This window comes from Homalodisca vitripennis, chromosome 1 (genome assembly GCF_021130785.1).
Source record: "Homalodisca vitripennis isolate AUS2020 chromosome 1, UT_GWSS_2.1, whole genome shotgun sequence".
NCBI lineage: Eukaryota > Metazoa > Arthropoda > Insecta > Hemiptera > Cicadellidae > Homalodisca > Homalodisca vitripennis.
The window spans coordinates 22,368,687-22,394,845 of NC_060207.1; the positions used below are offsets into that span (position 1 = coordinate 22,368,687).

At 33.3% G+C, this 26,159-nt stretch overlaps 2 protein-coding genes and 1 long non-coding RNA gene across 3 annotated transcripts in view; 2 read left to right on the plus strand and 1 right to left on the minus strand.

The window, feature by feature from the left end:
* Nucleotides 1-1,511: 1,511 nt before the first annotated feature.
* On the plus strand, nucleotides 1,512-17,276 carry LOC124358103 (lipase 3-like). The gene is made up of 7 exons (XM_046810400.1): nucleotides 1,512-1,684; nucleotides 4,991-5,108; nucleotides 7,230-7,482; nucleotides 11,630-11,788; nucleotides 12,501-12,585; nucleotides 14,415-14,557; nucleotides 16,272-17,276. Exons 1-7 carry the CDS (start codon nucleotides 1,513-1,515, stop codon nucleotides 16,452-16,454), a joined length of 1,113 nt encoding a protein of 370 aa, XP_046666356.1. The 5' UTR covers nucleotide 1,512; the 3' UTR covers nucleotides 16,455-17,276.
* Nucleotides 16,214-25,404, minus strand: LOC124358121. Its single transcript, XR_006922041.1, has 2 exons — nucleotides 25,225-25,404; nucleotides 16,214-16,487 (listed from the first exon to the last, which is right to left on the minus strand). It is a non-coding gene; the product is annotated as an uncharacterized LOC124358121 (long non-coding RNA).
* The window catches only part of LOC124358093 (lipase 1-like), a 28,841-nt gene continuing 26,849 nt past the window's right edge, over nucleotides 24,168-26,159 (plus strand). The window contains exon 1 of the mRNA XM_046810389.1: nucleotides 24,168-24,310. Within this exon, the coding sequence (XP_046666345.1) occupies nucleotides 24,224-24,310 (87 nt within the window). The 5' untranslated portion in view covers nucleotides 24,168-24,223. The remainder of the gene's footprint in view (nucleotides 24,311-26,159) is intronic.

Sequence of the window (26,159 nt, forward strand, 5' to 3'; positions counted from 1 at the left end):
GACAAGAATAAAAAACAAAAAATTAAGTACAGAGTTTTCCATAAGAAAAGATGACCACCATATTTCTGAAATACACACTTTAAAAAGTGCAACATTTAAAGGGTAAAATTTCGATTTCCAAGATCACAAAGGTGGCCCATTGAAAAAAGACAGTATTTATTGCTCAATGGCTGAGGAACATCAACATGTTTTAATGATGAATTTTAATAATGAGAAACAACTATTTTTAACGTCGATTGTTATTTACCTGGTGGTGTTTCACTAGCAGTTGTCGTATTCCCATACAAACAAGAGTTACTGGGAATTAAATCAGTTTCATATGTGCATAGCGAGAGATGGTTAAACAGTAATCTCATTCATACATCTCTTTCATTATCTCTTTAATAAACGTCAGCATGTAGCTGTACCAGAATCACCGACGACTGATTTATATATTTTAATGCAAATAAAATTACCGTTTCTTTTAAAACCCGATGCCAATTGATACCTACAAAAAATATCAGGTCTGAATTATGTGGTAAATCCATCGGTAAATTAATGTTGTATATAAGTAAAATATTAAATTTGTTTTACAATACTTTGTTAGAAATATAAATTAGCCTTTGTAAGCTATTTATTGTTACTTGTTGATTCAGGATGTTTGATACTCATTACTGGTGTATTTAAGTTCATATTATATAACATAAATTCATAAAATCGACAGTATGAAATAATAGTAGTTTTATGGAAGAGTTTAGTAAGGTAGATCAATTGACTTGAACCTTTTTCCATTAAAAATTAATAAGGTCGACCTATATAACATTTTGGTACAGTAGAATCTTCAAATAAATTAAAGATTCTATGTATTTATTTATGATATCAACGGCAAAACCAATTTCAAGGTTTATCATCTCAAATGGCTTTTTATTACATAAATACTACTAATTCTATAAACACAACGCTAAACTCATTTAGTATATACTTTTATTATAGAACATTAGCCTAAATGTTAAGTGGAATAAACATTTCAGCTAAAACTAACTATCAATAATAATATACAAGGCTAATTAAACCCAATATGCAAAATTAATTTATTTAAGTATTAATAATTATGCTAATATCAATCCAACAATAATAAATAATTGATAATACACATTTCATCATATAAATAATAATAAAAAAAGCATAAATTGCAAAAGCATAGATGCAGTATATGTTGGTCTAGAGGCTTATTGACAAATATTGTTGTTAATTTTTCCCTTAATGACTTAAAAAACAAAGAAATTACTTTCTTTTACTCACTAACAGTATTTATACAAATTCACATGTGTGAGCATTATTAAAATAAAGGGTCCTTCATTTCCTATTTTACAATAGGAACAAAAATTGAGATTTTTAATACCGTTTAAAGAATTAAAACTTTATATCAAATGGTGTATTCCTATTTTGAAAACTTTGAAGATTATTAAGATCATTAAAGATTTCATTTAAAAGTAAAATATGACATAACGCAAGTGTATGTTTTAGTCGCAGATGGCGCAAGAGAAAGGTGTGAACATCAGCAGGCACGAGGTACGGACCACGGATGGTTACTGGCTCACCCTGCACAGAGTAGGAGACTCCAAGGGCACCCCTGTGCTGCTGGTACACGGACTGCTGGCTAGCTCGGACCAGTGGTTGCTGCTGGGCCCGAGTGAGTCATATGGTGAGTCTCCTTACATTCCTCGCTGAAACAGAAACAGCTGGTGAATTATATTCTAATTTTTGCTTATAATCAGTATCGAGATAAAACGCACGACGGGTCAGCGTAAGAGGCTTCGCGTTCACCCCACAGCGGACAACATTATGGCTTGAAGAGTGTTTTCCACTGTACCGATATTTACCATTTTCAGTTTTGATATAGAGTTTCAGCATGAGTATATAGAAGAGTTACTGTAACATAGTAAATTACATATTACAGCATTGTTTTCCAGTTCAAATTTACAAATGTCAAGATCTTGTTAATATTCGTGAACTTACTACATCTTCGCAAAGTTGGTTCAAAAATGTTAAACTATTTTTACACGACAGATACACCAGACAGTGTCTCTATAGAAACTTTTCAACCACTACACATGAGATCCATTTCGTTTTTAATCAGTAAGGACAGTCAACATAACACAGTAAAATCGCCCTTTCATGACCTATGTAGATGATATTGCAGGTTAAGAAAAAAGGTTAAAGCTTTGTACGAAACCGATCAATGTAAGAATGTAACTTCAACTCATATTTTGATAAGTTACTGGAAAATGTCGTATAATTAATCTCAATATACTCTGTTTTTCATTTGTTTATTATATAGCCTACTGTCTTATGTAGTCTATGGTTTATTCTGTGTTTTCTTGGTTACCCATTCTTGGTACCAGAAATTGAGACTCATTATGAACTGAAGAGTTTACTAACACTGTTTGTAGATGTGTTTAATTTGATAATCATTTATATATATATATATTTATTTATATGTATTAATAAATATTGTATCGTATATATCAAACAATATTTTTTATACTTGGAAATACGTTTGTTAGCTATATCACATGATAAAATGCCTATTGTAATAAACAATTCACCAATTTCTTAATAGCCCATCAAATGTTATGGATTTGTTATGATATTGCAATGTATTGTATATGTTAACATAACATATAACACCGATTTATTTTTGTGTTGATATGGTGATGTGGGTGACAAAATCTCTATTAATAGTCGAAAAAAGGTAAATGGCTGAAAATACTTGAGTTGTTGAAGGTGAACTTGGAGTTAAAAAAAAACATGACAGTAAAATGATTTCCTTAGGGAACATCTCCTGACAACTGTCACGGCCACCTACAGAGATTCCCCGTGGCAGAAACGTTCTTTATACACTTCAAAATCGTACTGACTGAACTTAATGAGCCATTTGTCAAAATATAAATCCAAACAGGAACTAAGTAATCAATATGTTACTTTAATTCGTTGAATTGAATAAAAAACTAAAAGGTTTCATAGCAATAAATTGTCTATCGGAATCGAACAAAGTTATTATGATTCTTTGAATCAATATGTTGCAAGAAAACAGATAGGTAGCGTATAGTTTAGTTTAACATCTCACGCATGTCGTTATCACATCAATAACTGATCTAATTCAAATACAAATGATTAAACCATTTTCTTAGTTTTACTTAAATGTGTACAAAAATATTGTCAAAATTTGATTTTTCTCTTTTCCCATACAAGCACGTTTTCTATATATGAGCACATTTTGTTTTGTTTATATTTTATTACATATAAAGAAGTAGATAACATATAAAACCGTGTTGTTTTTGAATAGCTGGCGAAGGTGTGATTGGTATATAATCAATACCATAGTCCACATTATGGCCAATAGAAGATTAAAATTCGATGATTTTCAAGAATTATTCAAGGAGATTAATCGTTGGTTGAATATTGAATATTTTAAACTAGAAACTACTTCTAGTATGAAGAAAGTTATCGTTCTTTGTTAGCAACGAAAATTGTGGCCTTTCGGAACTAAATTGTTACATGTCCTTAAAGTTCATGTTCTTTTTCTGATACATGAGAGACAATGCAAACATGAATGGTACGCAAGCAAGGTATGCATTTTCCGTAATTTTGCATGTTGTAAATCAATGAACGTGTAAAAAATGACAATTTTAAAGTTAATGCTGGGTTATTACAAGTAAACAGTAAATTCAAAAATGTTATTATTTTATCAGGCAAAATTAGGCTAAGAAGTCCTAAAGTGTTCAGCTTGACCTCGGTATTAATCTACAGACATTGGTTAAAACTTTAGGAAGAGTTAGGATTACAAATCTTCAAGAAGTCTGAAAGTCATAAGTCTATATACAAGAACTGACCTGACAAAAAAAAACGAGAAGCGTCGAGGGGTCATCGTGCAGCTGACCGCAGTTGCTGGTAGTTTCCAATACTGGGCGAAGGAATGCGGCTGACCTTGCCGGATCAGCTGGCTGAGGTCAAGGTCAAGTCCACAGTCAGTGCCGTTCTCCCTACTGACACACTCCCCACCAACTTCCTGCCTTCCTTGCCTGAGGCCCTTGGTCTTGTACCATCAATCCCGCCTCACTAACTCGCACTGATTGTATATGGTGTCTTTATCCTTAGATGGATACTAATGATATGAAGAATATTATTTCATCTTAAATTAAAACGCTACCTTTCCTTATAATTTCGTGCGTTTAGGCTACACTCAGCTAAATCGTTTCTGTTCCCATTCTAATCCATACAACAAACTAGTGTTTCAGCACGTGAGAAAATTGCCTACCCTTTGAGAGTCTATAATTATTGAATCACATTCTAAACATCACATTCTATAAAAAATAAACAACAGAAATATTTTTTATTTTTTACTATTACTTCTTCAGGATCAGTGGCTTTTACTGTTTGCTAAGTACAATGAAAGAGTATAATACTAAATGAAAAACGTTTCATTATATTTCTACTTCTATTCCTAAGTACAAAAGGAACATAAGAAAGATCATTAGCCTTTAAATACCGATCCTCTATTATTGTTTTGCAGCCTCTATTTACTTCAGAACACCATCAGCAAAGCTGTATACTGTAAATAGATCCCAAACTTTAACGCCCTTTACGCCACGATTAACATACTTTGTTACCTTCGATGTATCTGACGTAACCATAACAAAATATTCATAGGAAATCACAAGAAAGTTTTTGTAGTATCACTAGATAAAGGAATACGACATTTTCCAATATATAATTTTTTTATTTTGTGCAAGGCCTTTCTGAATCAAAGATTCCATCATCAGGCACTTCACAAATTCACAATTCACAAAAAAAAAGAAAAAAAAAATATATATATATATATTGGAAAATGTCGTATTCCTTTATCTAGTGATACTACAATAACTAGTTTTTCCAATGCTCCAAGATTCTACACACAAGAAAGTTTCTTTATTTCGTTTGTTATTGAGACAAATATAATATTTTACAGCTCTGGTCCTGGCAGACGCGGGTTACGATGTCTGGATGGGCAATGTGCGCGGTAACGTCTATTCTCGTAAACATGACAGGCTATCTCCAGATGTCAACCCTGAGTTTTGGAACTTTAGGTAAGATTAACATTTTACTGAATGATTAATTAAATAATACATAAATATTTACATAAGAAATTCCTCATTGAGCAATATATTATCTTATGTATCAATAAATTAACTTATATTTTAACAGTATCCTTACGCTTTAAGATTTGTTTAGTTACAAATATGGTAAGTTGAAATGATACTGTGCTGTGGTGAATCAGGCAGAAACGTCCACCAGGCAGTGAGCCTTTATAACGATCAATTTCCAGACATGGTAGTGGATCGGGCGTGCATGAGACGTTTGGTCACAAGTTTACAACTACATTTAATTTAAATGATGCCCCACGATCAGGCCGACCAAGTACTTTTACAGAAGAAGATGAAATTGGAATGTTGGCACAGTTCACTGTAAATCCTCATTCGTCACTTCGTGTGGCCGCGTCTGAAGTTAATATTTCAAAAAGTACCATTGAAAGAGTGTTAAGAACAGATGAGTTAAGAAAAATAGTGCTTTTAGCGTAACTATTCAATAAAATTTTGACAATCCGTTGTTTCGTAATGGATTGAGATAGAGACCTCAAGTCTGTGGCATTGTTCTTCTTTTATAAAGACCTTTACAATGAGGTGTCATTTGATGGGGTTTGCATTTAAACATTTTGACTTGACCCCCCAACCCCCCATTTTAGGTTGAGGGGCTAAGTTCTCATGTAGCGCAAAAATCATCATTTGTCATTATATAACTACCCCCCAAAGGATATTGGTTTGTTTAATTCCGTTCAAAAGGTAGAAGGGGGGGACTGGGACTTTTGGGGCACCCGGTATATATCTCATTTTCAATAAATATAGAATCATAAAAAGTACTTGTTTCATGGTTACTCACACCCGGATCTCTCATTTGTTGGGTGAGCATGCTACCACTACACTTTTAACGATTCTATTTTTTCTTTAGCCGTTTCTCTCAATGTGTGTTTATGTAACAGAACTATATGGTAAAGACAGATATTTGGTCTTCTTATCATATGTTAGTTTAGTCTGTTTAAACACGTATGTGACAGAAACGGTCACATACAAAATAATTGAAACGTCAAAAGGTCTCTCTGTTGTAGTGGTAGCACGCTCACCCGGCACGTGAGAGACCGGATTAGAGTCCCGGGTGAGCTAATAGTTTTTGTGATTCTATGTTAATTGAAATTAAATCAGTCTATTATCTATAATCTCGATAAAGCAAACACACACATTTGAAACGTATTGAATAAGTATTGTGTAGTTACTTATATTTTGATTACATTATATATGTAAATCCTTTTCTTCATGGGTAAACATTTTATAAGAAATGTGTTAAACATACACCAACAATTACACATATCACCAGTCTCTCACAATCTCTAGTGCATGTGAAATGTGGTGTGAAGTGTGTTGGTTCTGTGCAGGGACATTATTTAAGTTCAGTCCCAGCGATCTGGATTTGTAGGTATATGCTTGGATTTTTACCGTACATACTTTCTGTTATTTAGAAAATAAATAATATCCACATATTGATGAATTTAAAAACTTTTGGGAGGGAGGGGGGTCTTAAGGAATGGGTTTTTTAGTGCCCACATTGACTGTAGCCAAAAAAAGAACAATGATAAAACTTCATGCACTTTTACGACCTTATTTTTATTCGATACACTACAAGTGTTATCTGTAAGATAATGCAAGTTTTATCGTAATAGTTAAAATATTCATAACATCTTTTAAAGTTTAAAACTTTATTTTAAGCAAACATCGTTATGTATTCAGTATTTAACATCATAAAAAATGAGTTTGGTACAAAATGACAAAATTACTTTAGAGATATTCATAAACAGTTGAGTATTTTTATAAACACGTAAAACGTAATCTTTGCATTGGTTAACTTAATTATCAAGAATAATTTAATTGTTATATGGGTATTTGTTTTGTACAAGCCGTTTGCTCACTTCCAAACATAAATAAAAGCACACTAGTAAGATAAGCAAACATGTTAGTGAAAACCATTTTGTTAGTCGACTATTCCCGAAATGAATATTTCCACTGAAATCCAAATCGAATGTTTTGTTGTATTAAAATTCTTACTTCAATACGCTCTGCAACTAGAAGATCGTAATGACTGTTTGCCCTGCACATCAGTCTGCACGAGATAGCATATTACGATCTGCCGGCAATGGTGGAACACATCTCCCGCTCGACTGGCCATGACCGGATCTTCTACTCAGGATACTCCGTTGGTGGAACACTGTTCCTTATGATGACGGCGGCCAGACCCGAGTACAACCGGAAGTTTCTGGGTGCATTCCTGCTAGCACCGCTCCTGGTGAGGCCCGACTCCACGGAGCTGTCACCAGTCTTCAGGATGGGCTTCGAGTTCATATTCGCTTTTGTGGTAAGGAAAAGCAAAACCAACCTACATCTAATATGTATGTAAAAAATAAATATCGCTTTTTCTAAGGAAAAGGTACAATAATGTAGTCTTCCCCTTCTACTTTTAAATGCTATGCATCTTAAAATCTTTTTGGGTAGTCAAAAATTGATTCTGTATCGTTAAATCAAAATTTAATTTCCACACTTGTTATTATGTTTCAAATGTAGTTAGTAAATGTGATTATATTATTACGTATAAATAGTAGTATAATATTACCCAGGAAATGTATTTTGCTACGATTGGTCTTCCAACCCATTAATTAGCATTATCAACCCGTGACTGCCTATCGCCCTAGAGGCTTGCATACAAATACTTTGTTCCGGCATGGATTCTTAGTAGACTGAAAACTTAAATCAGAGCAAAGCATTGAATAGTGTAATAAACACAGGACTTACGTTAAACTAATTAATTTATATTAATGATTTAGTATTATATTTTATATTATAGAAGAGGATATTTTTTAACCTGAACAAAACTGACTAACCAAAGTTGAATGTATTTGGATAAAAGAAACACGTTGCCAATATTTTTTGCAACAAAATTATTTTAAAATGTCTCTTTTTTCCTAATTGTATTGTAGTATTTAAAGAAAAAAAATATTTAATTATTGTTGAAAATAAGTGAACTTTACACTTAAAAGACCGATTAATAGAGATTTGTGCATCCCCTGAGTCAAGAGAATCCAAACTAAAAAATCCAGGATTAAGCAATAGCCCATAAATACATGAGCCCTGACAGTATGATAGGGGGTATACATCATGAGATAATGCTGGACCATTTTTCTTTAAAGAAACACTCTTCTGAATAGAAACATTATATTAACAGATTGTTACACAACGAACCAGGAACCGAGCACACATTGTGCTCAAAAGAAAGAGAATAAATAGAAAAATAAAAAGAAAAATAAATATGATTTATTTTACGTGAATGTGCTGGAAAAAAGAAGAAAAATTAGTATTATTTTAAGGTATGATAAGATAGCAGTGTGCATCAAACCAAAAGTCAACTTCAAAGTATTTTTTTTAATTTTTCTCAAACATTAATTGTAATGAAGCCAAATTAAGATCATAAAAGGGAAATCAATCATTGAAAATCAAATCAAAGATTACATGCAAATGGCACATATTTACCATATATAAGTTTCTAATAAACTTTAAATGAGCTGAGAAAAGATCGTGTTTAATAAATTTCAAGGAGGATGAGCGTACACTTACATTCTATGTATTCTACCTGTAATCGCGGATTTCGTTCGTTGTTATCGGTAACTTACGTTTTTACTGTCGCGATGATTTATTTGATATAAATCTAATAGAAACTATAGAAATAACACCTTTAAATTTACGTAGAAGAGATGGCACAGTATCCACTTAAACACTCATTTGTAAGCGTGACAAGCATGTTTGGGACGAGGACAATCGGATTTTGAAACAATAGACGGTGAGTGGGAAGCGTTAATGTGTGGGATACCGAGCAAAGCCGATCCCAGATTGAAACGTAAACAGCCGGCCTCCATTTATCATGTGACAAACAGCTGACAGCCCTGTGCCGAGTAACGGTTATATGTCAAACAGCAACTCTACACGACTGTTGTATCGAATATATAAACACACTTCTTTTTCTCAGTTCGTAAATGTTTATCCTAAATAATTATTATTATGAACAGAAAGTGTTAAAATTATGAACTATACCTGGAAGCGTCAATCGATCCATTTGTTATCGATCACGTAACTTCCAAAGTACGATCGACGCCGATAGGGTGAGTTGTTTATAACGTTAATGGTCTTTGATTTTTTGTTTTTTTTGTTCTCTTTTAAGCCTCAGCTTCAGCTATGTAGGCTTCGATGTACATTTATGTACATGTATTTTTAAAGTACACGCAGTGTTTCGTGTCTATACATTATTGGCCCTCTCCGGGATTTAAACCCGTGATCTCTCAGTTAGAGAGCAGAGACTATAACTATTAGTCTACGGAGGATGGCTGATTTTGTTTTATCCTGTTTTTAGTTGACAACCTGTGTGGGTTTTCCTACATACGATTTTGTTATTAACCTCTGTGTAGAGGGGCTTGTTTGTAAACAAATAATTGTGTTCGTTCGAAATTCTTTTTATTCGAATTGAGCAAAGTTTTATCATTCACAGTTCATTATTATACCTCATAATGAGTGATCCTTGTAGATAAATTGATATTGATGACATTCTAATGGAATCTGATATGGTTGACTTTGTTGAGTCTGAAGCAAAGTTTTGTATCTAATTTACTTTTAGTTTTTTATTTATTTTGAAGTAAAAACTTATTTATACACTTTTCTACGTTAGTTAACTTCATAAAAAGGTAGACAAACAGATTAATTTACATGAGAGCCAATTTTATTATGGTTATTTCATAGTGTTGCTTGCAATAAAAAATGGGTCAAGTTTTGCGACTGTGTTTTTTCCTCGGTAACAATAACAATTATTTTCATTTTTATTTCTGAACCCCATAACACTATATTTACACGACTAAGTTTCCTACAATTTATCCATTTCAGACATATTTTATATTTTATTATAATGTGGATACTTTTGTGTATTTTTAAATATCAAATATTAACACAATTTTTGCAGAAAAATATTTATTTTTTATTTAAAATTATGTAGTTGTGTATTTTCCTTTGATTCTTATCAAGAAGAATGATATATAAGACCTTATACTTATACTTAATGAAGATGTTTTATGAAATGTACATAGGGGCCCCGTAAAACGTACAAAAATCAAGGAATATTTTAGAATTCCTGATAAGACGCTTCCAATGCTATAGTCCCAATTTTCAGGAGTCATGTTTGTGACAGAGTCAAAGTACAAACACTCCACTAAGCGGAAGGTGAAATGAAGCTAAACTCAATATGTACATAAATTGTATTCAGTAGGTAAATGTTTCCAAAATATACTTCTTATTGTATACACTCAGATGGTGAAATCGTCTAATGGATGAAACTGTACTTAGAATATAAATATGTGTAATATGTCAGTATTAATTAAACAGTGCACAAAACATTAACAAATGCTTAGGTTACTTGCGTAATATTTAAATCATATACAATGCATGTATATTCAAATTTGGCTATTTTCACCTTCATGATAGTTGGATTTTATTTATATATTTATTAAACACATAATTTACAAAAACATTTTCTAAGTCATTATTTAACTTTTTAAAATAAAAACTAGTAACTTTATAATAAAGGTGTTTTATAATATTTTCATTGTCGTTGCCGTGATATTGAGACGGACGTATTGTATACAGATACGCATAAATGTTGCATTAGATTTATTGAAGGAGCAAACTATAATCAGCAAATTGTAGACCGTAGTAGATTAGCCTGTGTATTTTCATATGCAGTATTATTTATGTGAGAATACACATATTAAGTGATAAAAATATTATATTAAAGCTATTTAAAAAGAAATGCAACAGTTAGTAGCGATTATCTGTCGTGCCTTGGGTAGTATTGTAAATAATTAACCTTTTTTTAATACTTAAAATTAATGAAAGCACGTCTATACATAAAGTAATGTGCGGACAAATGTATTGTTTTAGTATTAGTTCATATTAGAGTTCTTAAGAAAAATGAACTTAGATGAAACGCACACAGCATTCTAAAGTAAATATCAAGTTTGACTGCAGTACAGTTTCTTTTAGTGCAGCGTCCGGAATGTGACGCCATCACAGACCCGCTCTTGGAATCGAGTTAAGTTAGTCTGAAGAACATCCAAAGAGTCGAAGAAACTCAAAATGAACTCTCTACATAGTTTTGACATCAGAGACACCTAGACTACAAAATATAGTGTAGCTATTAGGCGAATTTCACATTGACCCTTCCCACCATGTATCTTACGTTTTGCGTATTTTAAAGCTATGGTGTCCTGTAATTTAATACAAGCTAATTGAAGCAAATTGAGCCGAAGATATCAGCGTGGACTTACAGAATGGGTTTTGGGTCTAGATGACCTGGAATTTGTTTTAGACTCGCAGCCTACGATGAACAGCTGATCTTTATACTAATTAATAAACTAATGGCAGAATTTCTGAGAGATTGTCACATGTTTGCCTGACCTTGACTTGTGTAGCGCGTGCTGAAGGACTACCAGGTGGGGGAGTTCTACCCTCGTCAGGCGGAGATGCTGCGGATGAAGGAGGAGGCCTGCAAGGCGTCGGCCCAGACCTTCCCTTTATGTGTGCGAATGTTGTACAAGCCCTTCGGCCTCAGGCCGTCTCAGTACGATGTGGTACGTACGCATTTGGTGCTTTGGTATTTCTATTTCTTTCAAAGTTTACGTTAATACGTTAACTGAATCCGTGCATAGGATAGAACGTAGGATCACAACAAATTATAATAGTAGCCTTGCAAAATGACAGGATTTTGCAGATTACTTCTAGTGAAGGCAAAGTTGTATTAATACAGTAATAGTATATCGAATAAGTAAATTAAAACCTGGTAGAACATATTGATCTTGTGCCCTTTGATCATTAGTTCTTTTATAATACATATTTCTCGAGATCTTGTGTATTGTTAACAGTTTTAGATCACATGAGTTAGTGATACGTTAAGGGTTATACCTGAAATTTCAGACCATGATCATCTGCGAAAATTGTTATCACGACGTCATCTAAGAACTAAATTTTTATACTGTGTTCCATAATGTGACTGGCAACCCTTAAAACATTGTATTCTCGGAGCTGAGAGCTAATACACAGACCCTTAAAGTAGCGACACAGTACTTAGTAACACAGACAGGTTCATGATATATCTGAACTACGTGCTTGTAAACTCCTATCATAATACTAATACAATTACATATAGAAACTCTTCAAAGAATGGTGTCGGTATGAAGTTTTAAAGGAAATATACAAAATTCAGTTGACTAATTGAATAGGGCACAGACATAAGTTTTTATTGTAAACATTTCCTGATTAATAGACTTTGTATCTTCTTTGCAGACTAAACTTGAATATCTCCTTAAATCATTTGGCTCTGGAACGTCCACTAAAGTCATCGAGCACATAATGCAAATCATCCAAACTGGTAAGCTAATACTTGTTTCATTAAACAAAATTTTTAACGAAAATGATAGGTTAAATCATTGTCTTATCTCTACTTTTACGATTTTAAATTGTTTTACTGTACTTTTATCAAGAAAAATATTATAATTAGAAGTGTATTATGTAAATTCTAAAACAACGACATTTGTTTCTAAGAGACATTTAAATCTAAAGTACAATTGCCTTTCTAGAAGGCTTTTATTCTTAAATTCAATTTCAAGATTGCGCAAAGATTCTGTCTCCTTTTCCTTCAAACACTCTAGCCTCCTTAAAGGCGCCTTTCAAGCTCAATAAAAGGCAATACTCTCTTCTTTGCGGAGTTACCCATTCGTCCTGCTTTATTCGAATTCTTTCACTACAAAGTTTGTGGTAAATTGTGAGGGTTCTTTTTACAATCCCTCTTTCTTATTTTATTACTGTTTTATATAACGTTTAAGGTATTTGTAGAGTTTTAACTCTAAAATTAGGGAATACCACATTTCGTTATTCAAATCTTCTAGAGGGATCCCTTTTGGTGACCGACTAATTTTAAAGTGAACGCTTACATGTTACTTGTATGAACATACATGAGCCTATTACAGTTATTTGGCATATTTTATTATGTGTTTATATTTAAAACTTGTGTATTATTAACATGTGTAGATGAATAGGCCTTGGTATATAAATGAATGACGTTTCTTCTCGTAAAGCAATGGTGGGTTTTGTTCATAATCGTAATATGAACATTTCAAAATACATAGACGAAAGGATACCAGTATAACCTTAAGTTATTAGCTGAGCGTTGCGTACCCTATCCGAGCTACTGAAAAACTGATTCCTGTCTGCCTCCCTGTATGTATGTCTGTCTGTCTTAATGTTTGTCTGTCCGCCTGTCTGTCTGTTTGCACAACATCTCAAAAACAAAATATTCTATGAACGTGAAATTTTGCATTATGCTTCATTTCTATATAGACAATATCGAGTTTGATGACGATGCATAGCACTTTATGGTATTTAGCTGAGTGTTAGTAAACATTGTTATACCGGTATTATGGATAACATGATAATAAAGAGAAAATCGGTGAATAAATAAATGTGTAAACAATCTGAGTGTTATCATATGACATTTTAATATCTGACTTAGTAACACATGTAGCTGTAAACTTGATATTTTGTACCTGCAGCTCCATTGAAGTCCGTACGCAATAACTGATATAAATATATAAATATTATTAAAAAAGGAAAACTGTTAGGTTTGCCGTTATGCGGTGAAACTTCCCATTCTTTAAGATGACAAAACATAAACCTTGATGTGTGTGTGTGTGTGTGTGTGTGTGCGTGCGTGCGTGCGTGCGTGCGTGTGTGTGTGTGTGTGTGTGTGTGTGTGTGTGTGTGTGTGTGTGTGTGTGTGTGTGTGTGTGTGTGTGTGTGTGTGTGTGTGTGTGTGTGTGTGTGTGTGTGTGTGTGTGTGTGTGTGTGTGTGTGTGTGTGTGTGTGTGTGTGTGTGTGTGTGTGTGTGTGTGTGTGTGTGTGTGTGTGTGTGTGTGTGTGTGTGTGTGTGTGTGTGTGTGTGTGTGTGTGTGTGTGTGTGTGTGTGTGTGTGTGTGTGTGTGTGTGTGTGTGTGTGTGTGTGTGTGTGTGTGTGTGTGTGTGTGTGTGTGTGTGTGTGTGTGTGTGTGTGTGTGTGTGTGTGTGTGTGTGTGTGTGTGTGTGTGTGTGTGTGTGTGTGTGTGATAATATTGTGGTATAATCTAAAATATTGATTTGCTTATCTTGATGTCAAACTATCTTGATGTAGTTAACTGTATCGTTAATATGACGTTCATTTTTCAGGATGGCTCCAGCAGTTCGACTACGGTCCCCAGAAGAACCTGCTGATGTACGGCTCCCACAAACCTCCTGAGTACGACATCAGTAACACCACCTGTCCCGTGGTCTTACACTACGATAAGAACGATTACCTCGTAGACTACAAGGTCATATCAGTCACATTACCATTCTGCTGCTGATACTGTAATGATGGATGGTTTTATGATTAGCTATCGTTGACCGACATTAACGATGAAGTGATATTTCGGGTGCCATAATCCGTTTATGTTCCTTTATCTCATATGTTATCGATCTTCATCGAAGCTTAGGGACAATTTTGCGGTTCTTTAGCCAAGAGGTCACGTGTTTGACTCGCTGGAAAGTCACTTACAATTTAATAATGGCTTTTGAGAGTTGTCCTTTAAAATGATTGTCATTAAAATACCTCTGGCGTAAAAAGAACCTTCTTACAAAAACAAATACGAACTACGACATAAAAACAGAAAATATGAATAAAAAAGGCTGTAGAGATACTTCAAAATATAGCCATGATGCGGATTACAAATTTCAATTAAAACATTGATCATATTATAACATGACAAGTGCCTTTATTAACGAGGCGAAGTTGGTGTTGTCAAGCCCTCTCTACCACTCAGCCTCATATCATATACAGAAAATTAATAATAATTGAACACAAAGTAAAAGCCACCATTCATAAACATGTCGAATTCTTGTTATTCATCATTTCAAATATTTCCCATCTTCTCGATCACAGCTGCAATTTTTTAGTTAATTAATTTGGGATATTATAACTAAATCAAGTATAATAAACCACCGAGTATTTTGAGAATACGTTGAAAACACCTTACCCATTTACTCAGTATGTATCCAATTAAAACGCGTGTGGACGTCTGTATATTGATCTACAATTTTCGAAGGGATGAGAAATCCTTTACTACTTTGGATATTTTTTTAGTTGGTATATTTACAGTTAAGGATTCATTACGACTTTTCTGGCAATTTTGTAATTTTACTTCTCTTGCTTCTCTTAGCTGCTAAAACTTTATTATGCTCCAAAAGTAGGATTATACAGTTCTAAAACTGATTATCCAATGGAATAATATAGTATCATCAATATTTTTGTGTCATTATTAGTTCAATACAAATTATACATGTTTTAAGAATAACAAAATAATTAATTACACTAGCGTAAGATTTAAATAAATGTAATTAAGTAGCATCTGTCAGTATACACGAAGTTGTGAGTATTAAAGTCTTAGCGTACGTGAAATATAAAGTAGTATTACACAAGCTATCCACTTCTTTGGCGGTCGAGAAAGTTTTCTAAATATGTGTGACGATTTGTTTTGCGATGATCTCTCCAACAGGTCCAACCTGTTCCATTCCAAGTAACTTTCAAATTTATGTCATAGATAAACCACTCACAAAGAAGCCTGCGCAGAAGCAAATATCTGAGCAGTCACGCGTAGGAGAGGCTCCCCTTCAGTAGTGTGGATCGTGTCGCGCCATTATGTTTACACTGCAGCTATTTACATGTTTTATAAGTATATTTTAAGTATGTTGTATTTTTGCTTGTAGGTCTATGCAAGCGTAAAATATCAATATTTGAAAAGGCTAATGTAGCCATAGACAAATCCAGGAAGCTTGCGTTTTGGTGTGAGGTTAGCCGCTAAGTAGGAGTGGGCCGGTCAGGGAATAGAGCAAGCGGGCGAGTGCCGAGAAGTGGTGGGGATACTGGGAGAGGGAGCATCACATCGGCGGAGGGGTATTTACCCCACCCTGCGTGAACTAAAATCGCCCAGTGTCTTTTTGTAAGCAGTTTACTTAATAATAATATAACGTTGATGTCTCATATTGCAGGCTGTGGAGCTGGCGGCCAAGAAGCTTCCTTGTCTGTTCTGCGACTGTATGGGGAACAGAGAGGGCTTCTCCCACTTCGGCTATGTCATATCCAGTTACGCCAGCCAGTACGTATTCCGCAAGGTTGTCCGCAGCATGAGGCTGCTGGAAACCGAGGTCGGCCGTGACCTCGCCTGCTCCTGATTCTTACTGCGACCTCAGTTCTGCATTACCGACCTAGTACAAATATTTTCACACACATCATGGAAAACAACAATATTATTTTCTTTTATTCTCTATCTTGAAAGTAAATTTTAACTCTTTCAGTGTCTTTGAATTAGCATTTAACTTTAATCAACTTAAAAATAATACCAATTTTATAAATTTCGAACGGAGCTATACTTTACAGTATCAAAAATGATTTGTTTATCTGATAATTTATAACTTTACTCAAGTGTGCAAGTAAATTGCTTATATCGTTACAGGCATATCTCGTCGTGTCTAATAGTCGTGTGTCTAAACTGAAACCATTTTCAATTTTAAAGTAATCTTAGTAGTAGACACAAAAATTATGTTTTGTAAACTTTTTGCTCAAAGTTTACTTTTATTACACGATACAATTTTAGTGTGTATCATTAGTGACATAATAACTTGAAAAGTAAAAAACCTTAGAAGTTATTCAGTGAGTAATCAAAAATTTGCATTTAATTCCTCACTAGGATTGCGTGGCCATGCCCCTTTGAAAATTCTTTAATTCCATGTAATAAATTAATATTAATAAAACTGTAACACATCTTGCCCAATATGTTATTTTCTCGATAGAAAAATGTAAACTACTTTCAGCAGATTTTAGGTTAGTATATGATTTAGACTGTCCTAGTTCTTAGATATAGGTTCCTACTTTTGCAAAGTTTGACTGCAATTGTAATTTATTTATTTATTTTAATCGCATTTTTGTACATACTTGTAGTGATATACCGCTCATACGTTTATACACTTTAAATGATAAATGCATGAAAAGCTGATGATCGTATTATTTCTTTAACCTTAAATTTTAACCCATCTTACAACTATTTTTTCATGTATATATATATATATATATTATATATATATATATATATATATATATATCCGCGCAGTCTGCCGGATCCAAAAGTAAAACATTTACACAAGAAATATAGATATTACGATATACTGGTATAAAGATATATTTATAAAGAAAGAAATATATAAATGTAAAGATATACGAGTATTAACTAAATTGTGTATGTCATTTAGGGCGATTCGACAATGGTTTAAATTTCTAATTCGGTCCAATTTAAATTGTTTATTTAATTATTTTTATTTCTAAATTGTTGTGAATTTTGGCAATTTTATATTGTATCCGGCAGATTACACAACGACACATAATACAAAGTTAACTAATACGTAACAGCTGTTAATACTTTCTGCTAAGGTTTATCAGCATAAACATTAGTTTTACATTTAAATTTAAGAAAATATTAAATTATTGTAACGTGTACATTGATCAGTAGTACAATGCAGATTACAAAAACGAAGTGAAAAAGTCTGAAAAATGCAATACACTGTTCTCTGTACAATTTGTGTTATATGACAGTACGACCATATGTTTGATTAATTTAACCACTATTTTAATTTTTTTTTTACATTTATATGGTAATATAATATTGGGTATATAATAAACACTAAACACTAAAAAATTAGTAATTGATGCACAATATATGACTAACTCCATTTTTAAAGTATCATAAAACCCTATCGTATTACATCACAAGTGCTTTCCAACTGAACTTTAACTTTGGAGTTCTTCTAAATTGGTCTAAAATAGTCCATGTGTTACTTAATTCGTGGTAGTTATTCAATCAAGAACACGGAAAGTGGCATAGAAAGTGCGGTGCTGAGGACCACGCATCAATATGTTTTACATTAAATGTGTGGTTGAAATACAAATAAGGCAGATAAATATATGTCCATCGTGCTCCAACATCGATTAGTAACTCTCTTTTCTTACATTTATTTAGTGTACATGAGAAAATATTGATTGTCAGTTATAGTACAGATACAATAACTAAAAAAATTGAAATAACGTATTTAAATTCTTTTCTTATTATTGAGGTAATTATGTACATTAATATGTTATGAAAATCAGAACACTACAGGTACAGCTTGTGCAAGCTTATTAATTAATTAGTTTTATTAGTTTTTATAGTTGTTCCACCCTCCTTCAGGATCTTTTATGTAATACATTACGTTCGTAGCGATCACTCTAAAGTCTGCTACTGACGTAAATTACGCATAGTTATATTGTTCCTGTTTATTTATATTGTCTGACGTAATTTTGCGCAAGAAGTATTTCTACGACAAACAGAGATTGGCTTCTTTTGCGTGATGATAACATGGATACGGATGATGAAAATTACTTAGTGGACAGTATACAAAAATAACAGAATTTGAAAAAAGATATTAAGCATTTTTTATATTAAAAGTATATTCAAAATCTGCAAACCTTCCTCTGTAAACAATTTGCAAAAATAATCAGCAAAACAACATAGTTTAAGATACAAAAAACCTTTAAGGGGTGAAGAAGAGCTATAAAATAGTAAAACATTTACACAATAATAATTCAGACTCCCGCTTTCACTTGCACGCTCTCATTTAAAGCTATTCCTAAATTAGAGCTTAAGGTACCCTTATACCCTTAAATGTGCATTTATAAAAAAAAGTTGAATATTACTATTACCTGTGGTTATGAAACACAAATTAAACATGTTTAATGTTTTACTGTTATAACACGTATAGGACCATAATTGACAACGAAATGCAAAAATACATTGTGTTATTAAAAAAAAGAAATATTATTGCAAATACAATTTCCTTAACTTTCAGTAACTATAACTTAAGTTATCAAGATAGTCTAAATTGAAACGTTGTCAAGACAAGCCTTTCTGCTATCGACCCGATTAGATTCAAGTCAAATTATCGGAAGTTTGCTCGGAAGTGTAATGACATCCAATCTTCCTCCAGCCCGCCAGCATTCCCCAGATTTAAAGTTGTCAAGACAAGACTTTCTGCTATCGACCCGATTAGATTCAAGTCAAATTATCGGAAGTTTGCTCGGAAGTGTAATGACATCCAATCTTCCTCCAGCCCGCCAGCATTCCCCAGATTTAAAGTTGTCAAGACAAGACTTTCTGCTATCGACCCGATTAGATTCAAGTCAAATTATCGGAAGTTTGCTCGGAAGTGTAATGACATCCAATCTTCCTCCAGCCCGCCAGCATTCCCCAGATTTAAAGTTGTCAAGACAAGACTTTCTGCTATCGACCCGATTAGATTCAAGTCAAATTATCGGAAGTTTGCTCGGAAGTGTAATGACATCCAATCTTCCTCCAGCCCGCCAGCATTCCCCAGATTTAAAGTTGTCAAGACAAGACTTTCTGCTATCGACCCGATTAGATTCAAGTCAAATTATCGGAAGTTTGCTCGGAAGTGTAATGACATCCAATCTTCCTCCAGCCAGCCAGCATTCCCCAGATTTAAAGTTGGAGAGAGAGAACTCACATTTTCTACGACGAATCGAAAACAACATCTTGCCTTTTATACTTAATAAGGTTAATTCAATAAAAATTCTTGTTTTACGGTCTATATACGATCCTCGTAATATCTGTCTGTTAAGTGAACTCGACACGACTTGTTAGACAGCCTTCTTCGAATGTGGTTATTTATACTCTTGATTTAGCTCTTCGGTAACAGTACGTTCCCAAATAAATATAGAAATACATAAGGAACAATCTGTAAAAATGTTCTCGAAGATTGACTGCTACAGGGAATACAATATTCATTCATTTGAGTAGTTTCGTTTTGTCCGGACATTTATCAGTGAAAACTGGCATGTAATTGGCTGAGCTTTAGCGTAGGCTGGAAAATTCGTGAGACTAAAAAATTTCATTTTTGTCTGTTTGTCTATCTGTCTGTCTGTCCGCATGATATATCGAACACAAACTGACCTATAGACTTGAGATTTTGCGTGAATCTTCATTTATACCTAGATAAAAATAAGTTCAATGATTTTGCATGTCCAGCCACGGGGTTTGACTGAGCGTCGTTGAAGCCATCTCAAACAGGAAATTAGGTATAAACTTGAAATTTTGTATTCTACCTCAACAAAGCTTGAGCCGTACTAATAGCTAATATCGACTTTTAATTACAAATATTAAAGACTACATTAATTTTAAAACAAAATGTTACAGTTCTAACTCAAGGTAAAATAATAATAGTAACAGTACTATATAACCACTAATACGTCTTAATTAGTAGACAATTTAATAATAAAATTATAAACACTAAGTCTGTCCAATCATGTCAAGCAAAATAGTTCATTGGGACTTAATATTAATAGAGCACTTTCAATTAAATTAGAAGGATAATTTTAATACACTGAAATGGTATTGGTTCACTAGAAAATGTCAAACTTCAAAGTTTTAATTTGTTTGCGTCTATTTATTACGGAAAGCAACTAAAAGTTACTTTTATAGAGTGTGAGAAATCACCTAACAAATTTTATAAAAGGCGAAGTAAACCTTATCAAAGTTGCCAGGAATAAAGAGTTTAAAAAAGCAAGGTATATGCCTGTTAAATCTGGATACAATATGTTTATATTTATGTTTATAAATATATAGAATACGTGATTATAATATCCTCAAATTTCGAAATTATCCTCTATCCGTTTGTTCCTTCATGGATTCATATCCAACTATTACATTGTATTAAGGACTTATGTGAATACAACTTGTCCTAACAAATCTCAGTTCACATCAGTTACATTAAAGGCATGGTGACCGAGATGAAAGTTGCCACGCTGACTAATGGAGTTGCTGCTTCTCGTCAGCCCTACCACTTAGCGCTACAACTTGTGTTGGTACTTGATTTTAGTGACCGAGATGAAAGTTGCCAAGCTGACTAATGGAGCTGCTGCTTCTCGTCAGCCCTACCACTTAGCGCCACAACTTGTGTTGGTACTTGATTTTAGTGACCGAGATGAAAGTTTCTACGCTCACTAATGGATTTGCTGCTTCTCGTCAGCCCTACCACTTAGCGCTACAACTTGTGTTGGTACTTGATTTTAGTGACCGAGATGAAAGTTTCTACGCTCACTAATGGATTTGCTGCTTCTCGTCAGCCCTGCCACTTAGCGCCACAACTTGTGTTGGTACTTGATTTTAGTGACAGAGATGAAAGTTTGCCACGCTGACTAATGGAGTTGCTGCTTTTCGTCAGCCCTAACCACTTAGCGCCACAACTTGTGTTGGTACTTGATTTTCCACTGGTGAAAGTTTAGGCTTTGTGCTAATAGCGCAATTATAAATAGAGTTATTTCCATTGCTCCCTTCCTAATGGTGTAGTCTTATATAAAGTATTTAAAAAATGTAATTTATAGAAATTGTCTAATGCATTTTACTTCCTGCTAATCAATCTTCATCCTTTTTGGATTTACTCATATAGTAGGTCTTTAGTAACTCTCAGAATCGGTTTTATCCACTCAAAAAAAGTAATTTATTTAAAAATATTATAAAACGTTTACTATAAATTTAAAGGCTGATTATAAAACCCAGTTCTCTTTTAACAAAAGTAGGTTTCTCACATCTCTGATGTATATTTACATAATCGGAAAACAAAATAAAATCAACTGTGGAACAAAACATACTAAAAAACGTAAGTAAATTATAATGGCCATAATTATAAACTTTTTGACTTATTTTCTTTATCGTGTCGATAGGCAAACTTAACATTGTCGTTGGAAATATAATTCACTCGAACCAGCAGTGGTCATAAACATGCAACGCCTACTAAATTGCGTGCAAAACAGCAGGCAACTGCTAGCGGTGCAGATATAAGACAATGTAGTCAAAATTTAACTATACAATTAAAGACTGTTAAGAAACCTAACTGATTAGTCTTTTAACGCTGCTGTGTACGTATATACAAATATATTTTCTTGATCGGGAGAGTGGCAAAATCGGCTTTGGAACAAAAAATACTAAGACCGAAATAATTAAAAAGACCATAAATATACACTTTTTCACATAGTTTCTTGGTCGTGAAAAGAAGGCTAACTCAACACTGGCGTCCGAAATATAATTAACTCGAACCAGACAAGTAGGCCTACCCATACAAGTGGAAAACCTACTAAATTGCGTAAGAATCCGCGGGTAACTGCTAGTCTTCAATATTTTGGATCTTCTTCTTAATCGCTTGTTTATTTTAAACACGTTCATAACATGATAAATAAATTCATAACGCTTACATAATTACCTGATATATAATCATACAGTTTATATATTTGTTTTTAAATACCTTGTCATTTACATCTGCAGATTGTGTTTCCATGCTAGTAAAATACTATAAGTATAAAAAGAATGCCGATGTACTTCAGCAACACAACGGTTGATTACAGAAGCCGTGTAATTTCAGGTCAGTGCAATGTCAATAATAATCCGTGTCAGAGAGACTTAATCTCCAACCCGCTCAGTTATTATACGAAACTCGGTCAAAGTTGTCTGTGCTGATCATTGTGTTGTGTTTCCAGCATACTGTCTATGCTTGTTTATAGCACTATACTAAATAATGCTTTGTATATTCCCACAAGAAAAGGAAAAATGTATTCAAATAATTTTGTTGTTGTACGAGTTATAGACATGTTATGTTTGTTAAAAGGGAACAATATAATTAGGGATAATAAATGTTATTTTAATGGTTGTTATATTTTGTTGCACATTTTTTTCTACTAGCAAAAATCTTGAAATAAGCCATTTAAAAATTCTCGGGCGATTTAATACAATATAAAATTGCTAACAACCAACGTAACCTATTAGCTATAATTAACCCAAAACTCACTGAAAACTTATTTCTCCCTTATAGAATACACACACAAGGTACCCCATAATGGGTGACCAAATATTTCATAGCATCAACATAACAAAATTAAATGGAACGTACGTTCGAACATACTTTATTATCTGTATTACAAAAACGTGTGTCATGTTTTCTTATACTACCTTTATTTTGAAAACAATTATTGCTACAGGAATGACATTTTGCTTACAATCAACACAAAATAAATAGGTTTTGAAATGGTAATAGAATTTGAAACATTTACCATCGTTATATGTTACAAAATATATAACACTACGTTTCGAGGATTGAAATCTACCCTCTTCGTCAGGTAAGAAGACAATTAGAACACAAACGTGTACATAAAAAATACACCGTATGGAAATGGACAGTCAGTAAAAAAAGAACATGAGAATATGAAATCAGACGTTGTCACTGCACAGAAAGTAAGTCATGAGCACATGACACCAAGAGCACAACTACACATCACACAAAGCACAGCAGCTAATGTCCCACTGCAATGTTATTCAGTACATGAAAGAATGATTGGTTTTTATGGAGAATAATTTTGAAAACTATTGTCAGAATATGCCAATTGAACATTGCGTATTTTGCTGTAAGGACAAATACAAGTATATCAAGTAATAAATAAATTAAAACAATTAGATACTAATTTAGAGGCAGGATATTATTAGAAAATAATAATTTCCATTCTTTATATAATGTTTAGGTAACACTTTTGACAAACTATGGATTTGACGAACTATGGACAAACTATTGAAATCTTTACTAATAAAGGGTGGGAAGGGGGAGAGGTCGAAGCAGCTTGACTAAGTTGACTGTTTGTATGAACTGTTGCAGCGTCTGTGCCAGAAAATAAAAATAATTAATACTAAAACTCGATTATAATATTTTAATATTAGCGAAATACTAATGCAATTTGTAGATTGAGATTGACAAACTAGAATATTCCTTTTTTGCCAGTAAAGAAACCGATAATTGTGAATGAGGGGGGGGGACTTGCCAGTGAAAGTAACCAGTTCTGTAGACCCAGTATTACTATGTCGGTAGCTCTGCAAGTCTTGCTCTTACTGGTGTTATCGGTGTCGTCTCCTAGTCAGGCGGGATGGAGCACTATAACCAACACGGTGAGACGTCCTCTTATCACTGATTATCTGATAACAGAATCTATTATCTGGCTTCATTGGTGTTTTGCGTGATTATGTACACACATTACGTAAGCTTTGAAACAGTACCAAACTAGTAATGTAACTTTTTTTAAACTGTATAATAATGGGTTGCGTAGTAATCCTAGAGTTTAATTACAAAATGTAATAAAATTCCGGAATCAGTCTTAAGAATGTTAAGCTTTAAAAACGATAAATCTTTAGATGCATTAATTTTAAACTTCCGCAATTGTGTTCTCTTACTTACTACCACTATGGCCCAATGATTGGTTATTTGTGGTTAAACCTTCCATTTAACAAAAACCTCCAACCTAACACTGGCTTGGATCGCAAAACAAGTTAGAAACATTCAACACAAAAATGAATGTATTCAATACAAAGTTTTAAATGCTGGTAGGTCATAAAAATGTCAATATTGTTTGATACTTAAGGTAATAAATTTATCAATAACTGTAAATCTATTTACGAGATATCTATAAATAAAATAGTTCCACCAGCTAAAACATATTATTTCATTAAATAATAGAATACACTCGTGATTTAGGTCAACAAATATATTTTAGATTAAATATCGTTAGTTCATAAAAAAACTATAATATATTCATTCACTTGTTTATTTATACTTATTCTAATGCACGAAATTTTAGCGTTGCATATCGATCAATTTTGACTTTACAATCGCAACGAGTTTTATTGTTTCTTTTCATTTATAATAAATCACTTTGGCTTTTATAAATATTTTTTTAAATTTCTACAAAGTAATTTACATATTATCAGGTTTTGCACGAGGGTAAAAAGATATATCCCTTTGTTACAACAATTCACAAGAGACTCCCTATAAAACAGGTTACTTTGACAAGAACAAAAACGCTTACGTATCAGAGACAACTGAACAGTGAATATGAAAGGGGATCGCACATCAGCATTCTGCCCGCTTCCAAGAGTGATCCTTGGTGAATACCAACAACGAGACCGACCGGAGCGTTGTGTCACGGACAGAGAAACTGTTATCAGTCCGGAGTTGCGTCACGTGATGTCCGACCTCTTACGTAACAGAGCATCGGTGGCATCACTGTCTCCGGTCGTAATGCCACCTTTACAGATGTTGTTAATACGAGCCGAGAAAGTCGTCTTGACTGAAGTTATGTAAATTTGACTGCTACACTTAAAAATAAAATAATAATTAAATTCAGTACAGAAATGTTTCTAACCTTAGAGCAATTGTGCAAAACTAATTGAACGTGTTTCTTGAGAAGTCACGTGACTGAGTTTTAGTCTTGGATTAACACTAGCAATGGCGAAGCCAGGAATTGCCACAAGGATGGGATATACGTGTAGACAATGAAATAAACCAATGATTGTAAATTATATCAGGTTAAAAGTAGCTGTTTAGCAACTATTTAAATGCAATAACGTGGAAAGTTCTTATTGTATTATACTGTGAAGTCACTTCTTTAAAAGGTAGTGGTGGAGGGGGGGAAGTTGTAATCGCCATTAATAATGAGTGTTTTCATTTAAAAGTTAAGGCTTACTGAGTTTAAAATCTGTTATGCCACGGTCAAGTATTTCTCACTCTATTTGTAATATAGAATTGGTTCACATTTCCTTTGTAATTATTATAGCATTAGAATTTATTATCAATATTCTATTGCTGCATATGTGTACTGTCTGAGCAAATAAAAAATTAACCCTGTTTTATTTCCTTTTTATAATTCTAGAGTAAGTTTAAAGCTCGAATAAACAATTATTTGCATCAATAAATTATCCTGGTCTTTTTTTATGAGAAACTTGTTAAAATATCAGATTCCAG

What these genes read in the sequence shown, in the direction of transcription:
- LOC124358103 (XM_046810400.1), top strand. Translation starts at nt 1,513, where the DNA reads ATGGCGCAAGAGAAAGGTGTGAACATCAGCAGGCACGAGGTACGGACC. An exon ending in AGTTCATATTCGCTTTTGTG is followed by an intron (nt 7,483 to 11,629) that starts GTAAGGAAAAGC and finishes TGACTTGTGTAG; the next exon opens with CGCGTGCTGAAGGACTACCA. An exon ending in GGCCGTCTCAGTACGATGTG is followed by an intron (nt 11,789 to 12,500) that starts GTACGTACGCAT and finishes TCTTCTTTGCAG; the next exon opens with ACTAAACTTGAATATCTCCT.